Here is a 14,516-nt window from a genome sequence, read left to right on the forward strand (position 1 = left end):
CAGAGTAGAAAATAGCAAGACAGGAAGGGAGAGAGGAAAGAGAGAGAGAAAGTAGAGAAGAGAAGGGTAGGAGAGAGAACAAAAGAAGAAGGGGAGGTAGAAGAGAGGGGACTGGATTAAAATTCTTTTTTAAATTATATGTTATAAAAAAGATTAGGAGATTAAAACATGATATAAAGTTGCAAGATAGAGAGAAAAGGTGAATATAGAGAGAGAGGAATAGGAGATAGGAAAGCAAGAGGATTTGGGAGGAAAAGAGCTCAGAGGAGGGAAGGAAATCAGGAGGAGGAGGAGATATTAGGGAGGGGAGGATTGAAATTGAAGAGTTGGCAAAAGATAGGATGAAGGAGAGAAATACAAGAGGTAGGGAAAGAAGTGGGGGGTGGGGTAGAAAAAGAGAAGGGGTAAGAATAGGAGAGTAAAGGGAGAGGGGGATAGATTAGAATTATAATTTGAATATTAAGAGATTAGAATATAAAGTGTAATAGGGAGAGAGAGAGATTATGTATAGGGAGAGAAGGAAAATAAGGACAAGAGATGAAAGAAAAATGAATGTAGACTGAAGGGGGACAAAATAAAGAAAGAAATTTAATAAAGTTGAAGGTGCGTAGCGCAGAGAAAGGAGAGGGTGAGAAAGGGAGAGAACTTAAAATTATAAAATTAACTGAGAATAGGATGCAGGGGAGAATGCTAAGGGGAGAGAAGGGGGGGAAGGGGAGGGGAGAAAAGGAGCGAGAATAAGAAGGGACTGACGGTAGGGGTAGTTAGAGAGAGAGTGAGAGATAAAAGAATGAGGATTTTAACTCAATTCAACTTTTATGCACAGTCTCTGGGTATTTTTGGTTTGTTTGTTTTTTGGTTTTTCCTTGCTTCCTTCCTGAGTCTGCTCCTATTCAAAATTCCATGAGTTTCAAATCTTTTCTGGTTGGTTGGCTGGCTGTGGGAGGGTTCTGCTTGATTCTGGGGTTGCTAGTCTTTTTTTCGTGGGCCTACCACCGCTGTGCTGTGAGCTGCGTTTAGTTGTTCCCTCCTGAGGCAGCCTCAGCCCTCCTCAGGCTTGTCCAGCTACTCCTTCCCACCGTTGGTCCAGCCTGTGCCTGCCAGCAATCCCCGCCCTGCCTCCGGTCCTGTCTCTATTCCCAGGCTACAGCTTCTGCTCTCTTTCCTGTCTATATGCCTGCGCACCCCACCTCTCTCCCTTTCTCAAGATCGTCCTTTTGTTCTGCAGGACTCTGGCACAGTCGGTCAAAGTGCCGGGCCCAGTGGCCCTTTCCTGCCCAGGGCCTCTCCCCTAGTCTGGAGCTTTGCAGTGGCTTTCCTGCCTGTGCTCTTCTCCTTGCCCCAAAACTTTCTCTATTCCAAGCTACCGCTTCCGCTGGCTTCCCTGTCTATCGGTCTGCGCGCTCTATCTTTCTTCCCGCCACAGCACCGTCCCTTTGTTCTGTGGGACTCTAGTGTGGTCGGTCAGCGCAGCACTCTCCTTCCCCGGAGCTCTCTGCCGCCCTGCGGGCCCTTCTCCTTGCCCTAAAACCGTCTCCCCTCCAGAACCTCCGCCTCCTCTATCTTCCCTACTTACACACCCTGCGCGTCCTATTTCTCTCTTAGCCCCAAACCTGCCTTTTGTTCTGTGGGATTCTAGCGCGACTAAAGAGCAAACACTGATTTCAAGAACACAGTTCTCCCCCGGTCCGGAGTTCCGCAGCAGCTTTTCTGTGCGGCCCGTCTCCTTGCCCCAAAACTGCTCCTTTGTTCTGTAGGGCCCTAGCGCTAGTGCTGGGCGCGCCCGGGATGCCTAGCTTTCCGTCGGAGGTTGCAGCTGAGGATGTTTCTCTCTAGACTCAGGTCACACAGTTTCTCCCAGTCCTGGTTGTTCACTGTTCTCTCCCTCCTCTGGCTTTTTCGGCCAAATCCTCTCCCTAACTCCCTACAAGAATTCACTCCCGGCTAGTGAGCTCTCCGGCTTGATACTGCAAACGCACGGAGTCTCAGAATGACTCAGCCTATAGTTTGTGATAAACCCCTCCACCCCCCTCCACGCTGCTCCCATGATCTCCTCCCCGTTCACGTTATCAGATATTCCCACTCACTCAGTCATTCCTCCCCGAGTTTGTTCCTCCTGGATTGTCTCCTTAACAGGAGCGAGCTGAGAACACTGTTCCTACTCCGCGGCCATCTTGGTCCCCCCTAAACCTATAAATTTTATACTTGGCTCAGCATTTCCACATTTTAGAGGAAGATCATAATAACAATAATTAAATTAAAAAATAAGGCCTTCAGGAAGTCTCCTGACAAAGAGCCCATTTAACTTTCTTTAAGCCAGTATTCCTCAAACTCCTTTGCAAACCGGACGCTTTCTTCCCTGTGCCCAGATTAAGATCCTGGCAGTGGTGCTCTATGACGTGCCCCTTTAGGAATGTCACCTCAGTGTCATTAACAATGTCCCTGATGGGCATCCTGCTTATAAGAACATCATTAAAATCAATGATGATTTTAACATGGTACACATCAGGAGTCCCCAAAATTGTCCCCACTGGAAGGGCTCACGGAACTCCGAATGCAGTTGCACTCACGGCTAAAACCTATTACCATGCCGCAGAAAGGATACATGATCAGACCTTACGGGAAAAGACAGGCCGAGTTTGGAGGGATGCATGTTCAGGTTTCCTTATATTTTCTCCCTCTCAGGAGAGGCCACACAGAGCTCAACAACATGTGTGCAACGTGTCTGCCCAGGGAAGCCCATTAGATACTCCATTCCCAAGGTTATTATTGGGTTTGGTCACACAGGCAACTCTGCCTAACGTGGACCCAAACTGCAGAGTCCCAGAAGGAAGGCAGATGTTTAGCGCAAACCACACTGCTTGCACAAGAGGCTAGGCACAGTGAGCCACTGCTGTCATTAGGGCACTGTGTTTGGTGTGGTGCCCATTTAGTTGCCTCTTAATGAGGCTGTGGTCCCTACTATACATGCAGCCAATGTCGAACTGTGTTCTTTTTCTCTCAACATTTCTTCACAAAATATTTTTCATGTTTCTATATGGCTTTCACAGCTATCATTTTAAGATGCTTTCAGAATGTTCTTTTGAGTTGATGGACTGTAATATACTTGCTAGTTCCTTGTTACTGGACATTTATATGGCTTCTGAAGTTTTGACATTTTACCAAGAGCTTCAACGAATATATTTAAATACATCACACTCTTTTCCCCTTTAAAAATGATTTCTTCCTCTAAAGTAAGATTACTGCATCAAAAAATGTATCTTTGTTTAATGGTTCTTAATATTTGTAGCCAAATTGCTTTACAAAAGAAGGGTATCAATTTACAATTCCATCAGCAATGTGATAGTATCAATTTTACTATCTTCCAATACTTTTTATTATAATTATAATAGAATTTTTGTTATAATAAATAAATTATGTAGTAATATATTTATTATAAAGAAAATATAAATACACGAGGGGAACTGCTCCCAATGCGCCGGTTTGGTGGAAACTCCCTGTCCAGCGGAGGTTCCAGGATCGCAGATGAAAGAGAAAAAAATTGCTCAGACACTGTCTTGTCTGGGAGGAGGAGAGGTGGCAAATCTCTCAAGAGGAGAAGAACCCCGAATGTTCCCTCCTAGTCCCTTTTATTGATGAGGGTATTTGGGAGCTCCAAGGTTAGGATTCATAAATTACCAATCAGCTTCAAATGCTTGGGTTACATTGAACAATTACTGATGGCAAATAACAATGTGAGGAACACAATGACCATTCTGGGTCAGGGCCTGTTAGACACACTGACACTAGGTGGAAGCCTTCATACGTTTTTCTAGGCATTTGATGCTACACACTGTTTATAGTTAACTAAGAGATAAGAAAAACAGAGCAAGCTTCAAAGCGTAATATGCATTCTTTAAATCTAATTCCCATGGGAATCCTCTGAGTGGCCTTTGAGTCATGCCTGCCTCTGGCCTTCCCGGTTTTCTGGTCAGGTCTTACAGGACTCTTATGGGCCTGGCTCGCGGCCGGGCTACAGTTCCCGAAACCACACAAAGTGGTCCCCTACAAATACATTATAAAATTTAATTATAAATGTTACAATTTATATGTTTTAGTTTAAGTAGCAAAATCATAGAAACCTAATGTTAATTTGCACTTTTATTTGCACTTTTCATTACCAAAATAAATAATCCCCAATATAAATAAATGATTGCTATTATAAAAGAAGGATTTCCTTTGAATATGTTTAGTTGTTATATTCATTTATTCTTTCAATCATTTTTGTGGAACTCCTAAGCAGACCATGCTGGAGACACAACAATGAACAAAACTGATGAATTCCCTGCCTTCATGGAGCCTACTTTCAAATGGAAGATACAGAAAAATAAACCGAAAAGTCAGTAAACAAACAACATGTTAGGGTAGCTCAATGGAGAAAAATTAAGAGGATAATGGAGAAAGGGATTACCTGACAAAGAGCTGTGATTTTATGTTAATGGTCAGGGATGATCTGTGATGATACAGGGAGTGAGAAAACCAGGGGAAGAACATTCCAGAAAGAGGGAATAGCAAGTGCAAAGGCCCCGAGGCAGAAGTTCATTGCTATGATAACTGGAGGAAGGTGTTGAGATGGAGTTCACTGAGCATGTTCATATGCTGAGGGGAAAAGCCAAGTAGAGAAGGAGATAGGGAATGGTTGGTAAGCAGGGTTTCTGGGAAAGCAGAGACTCTGTGATTTTTAACTCAGGTTGTGAGATTATTTTTGAATACGAGAAACATTGCATTCACTGAAAAAGTATGAAAAGGGGTTAATGAAAGAGACCTGTTGTCTTCTGGGTGAAGTCATGGTGTCAGGGAGTTGGGTGAGTCCCCATGTCATGGCCTCCATTTGATTTGTGCTATAGAAATCAAGGTCATTATTTGATGCTAAAGAAGTTTAATAGTTTCAACATACATCACAATGTTCCTATGTTGATAAATAAAAATGCCATGTGTCCTGCAGCAGTGGAGTGGAGGTGAAGGTCATGAGTGATGAGGAGGTAAGTGAACTGTGAAGCTGATGTTTGGAGTGGATGGTCCACGAGCACACTAGAGAGTCTCCAGATGAATAATGGTGGGACTTGGAATGGAGCTGGGTTTCATGACCAACTGATAGTCTGTCACTTCATGGGCTTATTTTCCAACAAGGTGGTAAATCCCTGACTGTCTACATCATCACATCAACTATCCTTGTCTATCTGTTCATTTGTCTGTCATCTGTCTGTCTTATCTATTCTCTCTCTCTCTCTCTATATATAATCTGTCATCCTACAAAATTGATCACAGTGCCACAATCATATTAGTTTATATCTGTTAAATCACATTCTTGAGAAATGTGTAATCTAGTTGTAGGGGAGGGGAATATCTGAAGCTAATTAGCATTGACTATTCCTTGTTGGCAAAGATGAGGAGGAAAGGAAGGCTGGCTAGAGCAGATTTCTATAAAATGAAGGAAACTTTATGGGCAGAGAGATGCTGCTGATGGCTTTTGGTGTTATTTCCTCCACTGCTGGAGAAGTAAGTATAATTTTGGCTTATCCACACTGCTCCAGTAGGTTCCCTTGACTTAAAAAATTATTGAATTTATTGGGGCGACATTGGTTAATAAAATTATATAGGTATCAAGTGTATAGTTCTATAATACATCATCTGTTTATTGTGTGTTCACCACCCAAAGTCAGGTCTCTTTCTTTCACCATTTATTCCCCCTTTACCCTCTTCTAATTACCCCACACCCCTTCCCTCTTGTAATCACCGTACTGTTGTTAGTGTCTGTGAGTTTTTTTTGCTTAATCCCTTCACCTTTGTTACCCAGCTTCCCAGCCCCCCTCCCCTCTCACAGCTGTCAGTCTGTTCTCTGTATCTATGAGTCTGTTTCTATTTTGTTAATTCACTTTGTTCATTAGAGTCCACATATAAGTGAAATCATATGGTACTTGTTGTTCTCTGACTGGCTGCTTCCCTTGTCTTTAACAAGTTCCCTTACATGATGCCTTGTCTTGGGTTAGTGTGGGGGGGTGTGGCCAAGCATTGCTGGAGGCCCAAATCTTATCTGGAGGCTGAATCTATGGCATTACTGCCATTACTTATGTGCTATCAAGAGCTAGATAAACAAGTATGACACTGCTTATTTTTTATAGGATCTTTGTGTAAATGGTGCACAGATACTACACTTTAAAAGCTCATTAGTGGAGGAAGCAGTCAATGAGCTAATAAATATGTTGCTGGATGTGGAAGTTCCAGCTAAAGAAGAAAATGAAAAGGTATTCAATGTGAATGGTGCTGATTTCAAAAAGGAAAGTTCAGGTAAGAGATGGGATAGTGGAAAAGGCCTGTTTTTCTAGGGCCTTACTGACAACTAAAATTCAATTTTCTGTGTAGCAATTAATTTCACACTTCTGTAAACACCCTCCCAATTTTATAAGGATATTTATAGATCTAAATTATGATTCTGAGTATACAGTAATGCCTCTATGTTATTAATTACATTATTTTTTGTTAAACTCTATAAACATCTGCTTTGTATAGGTCCTTGTTAGCTCCCTTTGCACTTAACTGAGTGTGTGTTTTTTTCACCTTATCAATAAATTAGGATGGATTATGGATTGGTATTTCTGTTGGAGTACCTCTACACTAGAGCAGATGATTTGTGGAAAAGATGAGGACATGAGCAGCTATTCCCCCAAGGTTTTCTGGATGTTGGCAGAGGAAGGAGCACCAGGCCCCAGGCTTTGGGGGCCCAGTCTTGCTTTTCAGGCACAGCTCCTGCCTCTCCTCCTGTTTCCTCACACTGAGGAGGAGAGGCTACCATCAATCCACCTGGTGACCCGATTTCCATTTTCTATCCTTTGATGGCCTCACTTTCTAAGGAGTGTGACATTTAACTGTTATCAAATTTGCGTGTAATTTATCCTAATTTTTCCTCTTTAATTGCAATAGATGGTTCTCTCCCTCCCTCTCCTCTCTCTTTCTCTTTTGCTCTCAACCTCTCTCATGTTTTAACAGCAAAAAAAGAAGATAATTCTGACACCTTGACATCTTCCCTTAATGCTGGGTCAGGCTTCCTGCCTTTGGCGACAATCACAAGGAAGAAGAAAGAGACTGAGATGTTAGAGGAAGAAGCCTGCGAGTTGCTTTCTCATTTCAATCACCAAAACATGGATGCTCTTCTGAAAGTTACAAGGAATACACTAGAGGCCATTCGCAGGCGAATTCATTCATCCAACACGATTAACTTTCGGGGTAATAATCCCACAGAATTTGCCTACTGGCTGGCCAGGCGTAGTAGCTGGTTGAGCATGTATGTGTTCCTGTTAAATTAAAATAATTTAAAAAGCCCACCATTTACTCAGTGCCTTCTTGTAAGTTTATACACTTGTGAACATTGATTACCCCCACAATTCTGTGAAGTAGATACTATCATTATTCTAATTTTAAAACTGAGAAAACGAATAACAGGGAGGAGGTTAAGTAATTTGCTTAAGATCACTTAGCTTTTGATAGTAACATAATAGTCAGCATGACTTTTAATCTTTCTTCTAATAAGGGGAAAACATGCAAAATGAATTAGTAGAATTAAAAAACCACGTACTTTAAAGGAAGATTTATGGAAAGATGATTTCATTGTTAAGTTATTAGGTGATTAGCCAGTCTTTTAAAGTGAGAAAGATCTTATTAATGCCATGTTCTTCAAAGCAGAAACACATTTTACTAATTTTGTGTCAATTTAGTATTTTCTAGCTCGTTTCCTCATTCTCAGTACAATCATCTCTTCCTCAGTGCAATTCAGAAACAGATGTTGTGTTTCTCAGATGGGCCACAAAAAGCCATCAAATCTAGAAACATTCTGAAATTAAAATTAAAATTTAAAATAGTAAGAAAAGTAACAGTAATTAATTACATGGAAAAATAAGAGGATAATAAAATCTTTTTATTTATTTTGAATATTGACATTTAAGAGAAAGCATCTTTAATATTTAATTAAAAGTGGATGACTGTCACATAGAAACACTGGAAGAATGTTTTGACTGGTGCTGTGGTTCACTGTGTTTTATTTTGCTTGGGACGAAGGACAGTTCTCTTCTTTGATACCAGAATATTATTAGAACTTATCAAAGCCCTGGCTGCTGTGGCTCAGTGGATTGAGCGTTGGCCTGCGAACCAAGTGTCGCTGGTTTGATTCCCAGTCAGGGCACATGACTAGGTTGCACGCCAGGTCCCTAGTCGGGGGCGCGAGTGAGAGGCAACCACACAGTGATGTTTCTCTGCCTCTCTTTCCCCTTTCCTCTCTCTCTAAAAATAAATAAACAAATAAATAAATTATTAAAAAAGAATATTATTAGAACTTATCAAATGTTGGTTGATATACTGAATATTAAATCACATTTCTTTCCCAACTTTATATATGACAGGTATTTCCAAATATATATATATATATATACACACACACACACACACACACAGTCGTCCATCTTTATATACCTTTGAAATCTTCTTGGATGTAAATGATGAGTTATACTTTATTTCTTCTCCAGTTTTTAATTCCTCTGAGTTTGGATTATACATGCTGTGTTAGGAAAGGAATATGTTTTATTTGAAATTTCAAACTGCTTATTTGTTCTGACTTTGGCTTGATTTGATTGTTATTCTGGTTGTTAATTCTCTGCTTATTTTTCTATGTTTAACTTATTTGTTGGCATCCTGCCATTTGGACAGTATAATTTTCAATATTTTAGATAAGAGTTTACAAAATTAAGCTGATCCCACACAGTGGGTACCCATAGAGTGTGTACCAATGGCTTGTAATCAGCAGAAAATGGCTTGGGTTCTACTGAGCTGCTCCATTACATGTAGCAAAACTAGATCCTCCAATAGTTTTCATTCGTTCATTCAACAAATATTTGTCTGATTTCATATCTATTACATATTGTTCTAGATCTTTAATTTTTCTGGTTAATGATGACACAAATCCCATTTTAAGTTAAAAAGATTAAATTTTCCCTCTTTTGCATTAACTCAGATCGTAACAGTGCATCTTGGATGAAGCCGAGCAGTCGACCCATTTTCCGGGCGGACGTCACTCTGGCCATTCCCAACATCACCATTGTTCCTGCCTTGGAGGACATACAGCAAATGCTGAACAAAGCTGTGGAGTGCATCGTCAGCGTCACCAAGGGGGTTAGACAGTGGAGCGGTGAGCTGTTGTCCAAGGTGGGTGTGGAATGAAGAAATTATTTCATATAGAAGCTGCTTCTTTTACAGATGGAACTGAGCTGAAAAATATCCTTTTATGTTGTAGAAAAAGATGCATGAAGGAAAAATGGCTGCTTTGCAGAGTACGGAAGACAGTGATTCTGATGTTGAAATGGGAGAAAATGAACCTCAAGGTAAATGTTTTTTTAATGAGTCATTTAAACCAGTATTGATTGAGCAGAAATGCATATTCTGTCCATGCAATTCTCAAATCAGATTAGATTGGAGTATTAATCCATGAGCCAATTTTAACATATAAAATATAAAGATCTATGTATTTTAATATCACCATTATAAATAGCTTACCTCTAGTGGGTATCCCACGGTTTTGGGTGCATCATTGATTTCTGGTCCATTGTGATGATGACAGAGGGACAAGAAGGGTTTAATTTCTCAGTTTAAAGAGATACTTATCATCATCACAGTGAGTATTTCCTGATACTAGAGACGTTTTTGACCCATTATGGGCCCTGTTTTGCTGACATTCTGTGATGTGTGACCCATGGTTTTCATTTGTATTCTGTAAAGTTAGGGAACATAGGACATGCAAGTTGCTAGTTATATTAAATGTTGTCTTTAGTTCTGCAAACTCCTTTTAAAGCAGTTCCGCAAACAGCGGACTCCATATAATTTTGAATTAGTGTTCATGTCCCTTGAGATGAGGAATCAACTAACCATGAGGAAGAAACTGAAGCAAGTCCCTCTTTAAAACAGTCTGTTACTGAGGAGGATAAGCAGCTCAAAACGTGCCCTGAGCAGTGAGCTCAGCGGGTTGGGCGTCAGCCCACAGAAAGAAAAGTTACCGGTTTGATTCCCGGTCAGGGCACGTGCCTGGCTTGTGGGCCTGAGAGGCCAGCGATCGATGTTTCTCTCACACATCATACATCTGTTTGTCCTCCTTTCTCCCTCCTCTCTCCTCTCTCTAAGAATAAATAAGTAAAAACTTTTAAGAAAAGACAACTCAAAACAACTTTACCCACAACTTACAATATCATTTATTTATCTTAGCTAAAAAGCATATGTTATTATTGGGTTAATTTCAATTTTATATTATGTAGACACATTGCTTTACTTCTTAGAATGGCCTTTACCTGTTAGCAGTCACTCCCCATTCCCCTTCACCCCAGCTGTGGCACACTGATCTGCTTTCTGTCTTTGTGGGTTTGCCTATTGTGGACATTTCATATAAAGAGAATCATACAGTGTGTGGTCTTTGGTTAGTGGTTGCTTTCACTTAGCATAAGGTTTTCCAGATTGATCCACATTATAGCCTGTATCGGTTCTTTATTTCTTTTTATTGACAAATTCTATTCCATTTTATGGATATATCACATTTTATTCATCCATTCATTAGTTGATGGGTATTTTTGGGTCAGTTCCATTTTTTAGCTGTTATGAATAATCCTCCTTTAAACATTCATGTACAGTTCTTTTTTTATTTTTATTTTTGTGTGTAAACACCTGCTTTCATTTCTCTTGGGTATGCACACATATAAGTGGAATTCCTGAGTTATATGTCCACTGGTTGCGCTTTCTCATGTATGGATTCTACTGGCTGCTTTTGTTACTGTGTGTAAACACCTCTTCCCTGTTTCTCTGCATGTCTCACAATTTAAATTTTTGTTAAGAACTTGATTTTAAAGAAGGTAATTTGGCAGCTCTGAGAATTTGGTTCTCTTCCCTCCCCAACCTCCAAGACTTTTGTTGTTGTTAGCTTCTTTTTTTAAAAAATTGTTTTTCGATTACAGTTGTCCCATTTCCCTCCATTGCTCTCCCTTGCCTTGCCCACCACCCTCACCTTTCTCTCACAGTCAATCCCCACCCCGTTGTCCATGTCCGTGGGTCATTTATATTAGTTCCTTGACTAGACCCTTCCCCTTCTTAACCCCCTTCTCTCCCTCCCCCCTGCCACCTTGGTCACTGTTAGTCTGCTCCTTGTTTACATGCCTCTGGTTCAATTTTGCTCATTCATTTGTTTTGTTCATTTGTTTCCTGTATTAAGTGAGATCTTACGGTATTTGTTTTTTGCTGCCTGGCTTATTTCACTTAGCATAATACTCTCCAGTTGCATCCATGCTGTCATGAAGGGTAGGAGTTCCTTCTTTCTTTCTGCTGCATAGTATTCCATTGTGTAAATGTACCACAGGTTTTTTATCCACTCATCTACTGATGGGCAGTTGGGCTGTTTCCAGCACCCAGGTGAGTATGGTCAATTAATATTTGACAAAGAGGGTAGGAGCATAAAATGGAGTGGAAATAGCCTCTTCAGCAAATGGTGTTGGGAGAATTGGACAGGGACATGTTTGTTTCTTTATTGATTTTCCTGGACTAATTCTATAAAATTTGTCTTTATGGTGTGTACTATTGTAATCTCTGCTTCAGTAGCTTAGTGTCAACTAATGATTGCACCGACATTTCCTTTAATGCTTTGAACCAGAAGTCTTCCACCCTTTGCCTGGGGACACTGTGCGCATGTTGGAGCACTATGTGTATAGCACCCTGAAAGCTCAGGAAGTTTTAACACTGCCTTAGTTTTTATTTACTGATTGTGCAAAGCCTGAAGTTCAGCCAGAGCTAAAAATCTGAGACATTTTTAGGTCTTTCTGGGGCATACGTCTAACTCTGTACATATGTGTGGACTTCTTGAGCTTTATGGTACCCTCTATGGACACCTCATTCCCCAGAGCTTTAACTTTTTTGGTCAACCTCTGCTTTACCCCAGCTAATAGCATTGCCTCAGGCAGCTGTAAAGTTAAACAATTGTTGCTGATTATATTTCACAAATACTTGGAGGTAGGGATTTCTTTTTTTTCCACTTAGTGAGTTTTGAATCAGGTCAAATAAACTCTTTGAGTCGGGCTTTTCCAGGGAGTGACCAGATAGGTCAAATAGTGACAATTTTATTTGGCTTTCTGAGAAGCTCTAAACCCAGTTTGGCCCCTCTGGTAACTGCTAGGCTTTCAGAGTCACAGTGTTCACAAGGCTGCTGTTTTTTGAGGCTACCATGTAGCCAGGGAGGGAGCAATGGGCATAGAACAAATTAAAACATCACAGAACTCACTGTTGTTACAGGATTTAGCATATTCTTGATTAAGCAAATGTTCCTCGGATTATGCAAGCTTTGGTTAATTTCCAAAGTCCTGAAAATTTGATATTGATAATTTTTCAATGTTTTTATTTCCTTTTATAAAGAAGATTTCAAAGCTCCTTACTTTACCATTACAGAAATCCCCTCCTCTTTTTAAAGTATGTTCCCTATGCTGTTGATATAAACATTTTTCTCTTTTTCTGCTTTTAGATACCTTTGAGATAGCATCTGTAAACTTACCCATTCCCGTGCAAACTAGGAACTACTATAAGAATGTTTCTGACAACAAAGAGATTGTAAAATTAGTCTCTGTGCTTAGCACAGTCATCAACTCCACCAAAAAGGTATGTCACAAGGATTTTTAGCCAGGGCCTTTTGCTTCATAACATGTGCCTGTGTGAAGCTGAACATCACAAGCTTATCCTGCATGTAGCCGAGGTCTTACCTACTGTGTCTTCAGTCAGCTGCTTCATGTGCTCAGCAGATGTTTACTTAAACACTCTTAAAGGCACTCTTCAGTGCCTTTAGTCTATTTATTTAGTTCAAATAAATCTAAGTTAAACATTCTGATATGTCCCAAAGCACAAGGTGACTGGTGTTACAGTTTACCTTCATAGAGTTAGTGATACCAGTACATTGGAAATAGAATAGGATTTACAGTTAATTTTTCATGTTTGTGTAGTCAGGCAAATTTTAAAAGTATCAGATGAAAGTTTATGTATATTGCCATTTGGAAATCAGATAATACTGAGAAATAGAGAAAACTTGTACTAGATATGGGTGTAAATTTGGCTCGATTTTTATTTCCAACCTGTTCTTCTCTCACCTTTCCCTTTTTTGTTTGGGCGAATCTTTCCTTATGGTTGAAAAGACTCAAAATCCTGAAGTCAATTTCTACTTAAAATATATTTATATTCACATTGTCACTTAGATCTGTTGACTCTTTAAAATAGTTTTTAGTGTTGAGGAAAGAGTTGCCACTCAGTAAATACATCTTTTTATTACTTAGTTCTGATGGAATGCATTTCATTTGTTTTGAAAGCATTTTGAAAGGCTACCATTGCTGTAACCATGTGGGAGAATATTAAGTTTAATTTTAATGTGTTCTCCAGAGAACTGTGAGCTTTTGCTTTTGTGCATTTGGAATTTTTCTTTCTTAATATATGGAAGGTCCTGTATTTAATTTTACCCTAGAGACAGTGTTCACATAATTCAATTGAACAAATATTCATTTAGTGCTTAGTTTATCAAGCTCTGTACTAAATGATAAAGTTAAGTAGACTATTCTATGACAGTAATGAACATTCAGATATATTTTCCAATGTCGTATAATCTGGAAAATACAATAAAATAAATCAATAATAAAGCCCATTACTTCCTCTGAACGTAAGCAGCCTCTATTATGAAAATCTAAGGGTAAGGCATAGCAATTGAAATTAACATACTGCTGGCAACAAGTATGCCTATCACTTTTATTGCATATGCTTTTTTATTATGTAAAGAAAATGTACAGATATTAGTCTTTCTTTAAGTAACAGAAAGGGTTGGCACTTAGAATAATTTTAAGGGCCTTTTCCAGTTTGTCAGGATTTCCAAATTGTTTCTGGAGGAATATATGAATGCTTGGTCACAGCCCACTGCAGCCATAGACCCTTCTGAAAGGTTCTCCCCCAACCACAGAAAATCCGAGGATCCAGCGCCTTTTCTCTTACCATAGCTGATTGGATCAGAGTATAAACCTGACCCACATTCAGCACTTCCATAGCTTGTTCATGAACTTATAACATTGCCAGGCTAAAAATATGAGCTAGCTGAATGAAACAATCAAAATAACCTTGACAAAAAATAAATACTTAAGCAAAACAGCTCTACATGTGTAGTTCATATAATTTTTCCTTTAAGCTCTAAGTTATCTCCACTCTGAAAAGTTCCAATTTAGTAAAGACTGACACTTCTAGATAAAATAAATGGAAAGTCTAGAACATTTTGTTAGGGTATATTTTAATATTATAAACTCTTGGATGTTGAAAGAGCTCAGGATTCTGTAATTTCTACCTACTTCCAGAGAACTTTGATAATCTGTAATTCATTCTCTAAACCAGCACACATTTGTGAATGTCTGTGTGCTGTTGCAATGCATCCTGGGCATTCATGG

The 14,516-nt window shown here is 39.6% G+C and overlaps 1 protein-coding gene across 1 annotated transcript in view; it reads left to right on the top strand.

Annotated features, from left to right (window-relative positions):
• The window catches only part of DNAH5 (dynein axonemal heavy chain 5), a 214,577-nt gene that overhangs the window by 47,397 nt on the left and 152,664 nt on the right, over nt 1-14,516 (top strand). The window contains exons 20-24 of the mRNA XM_090279309.1: nt 6,162-6,327; nt 7,027-7,263; nt 9,041-9,231; nt 9,320-9,407; nt 12,572-12,705. Of these exons, the coding sequence (XP_090135435.1) occupies nt 6,162-6,327; nt 7,027-7,263; nt 9,041-9,231; nt 9,320-9,407; nt 12,572-12,705 (816 nt within the window). The remainder of the gene's footprint in view (nt 1-6,161; nt 6,328-7,026; nt 7,264-9,040; nt 9,232-9,319; nt 9,408-12,571; nt 12,706-14,516) is intronic.

This window comes from Furipterus horrens, unplaced genomic scaffold (assembly GCF_987537825.1).
Source record: "Furipterus horrens unplaced genomic scaffold, mFurHor1.1.pri manual_scaffold_5, whole genome shotgun sequence".
NCBI lineage: Eukaryota > Metazoa > Chordata > Mammalia > Chiroptera > Furipteridae > Furipterus > Furipterus horrens.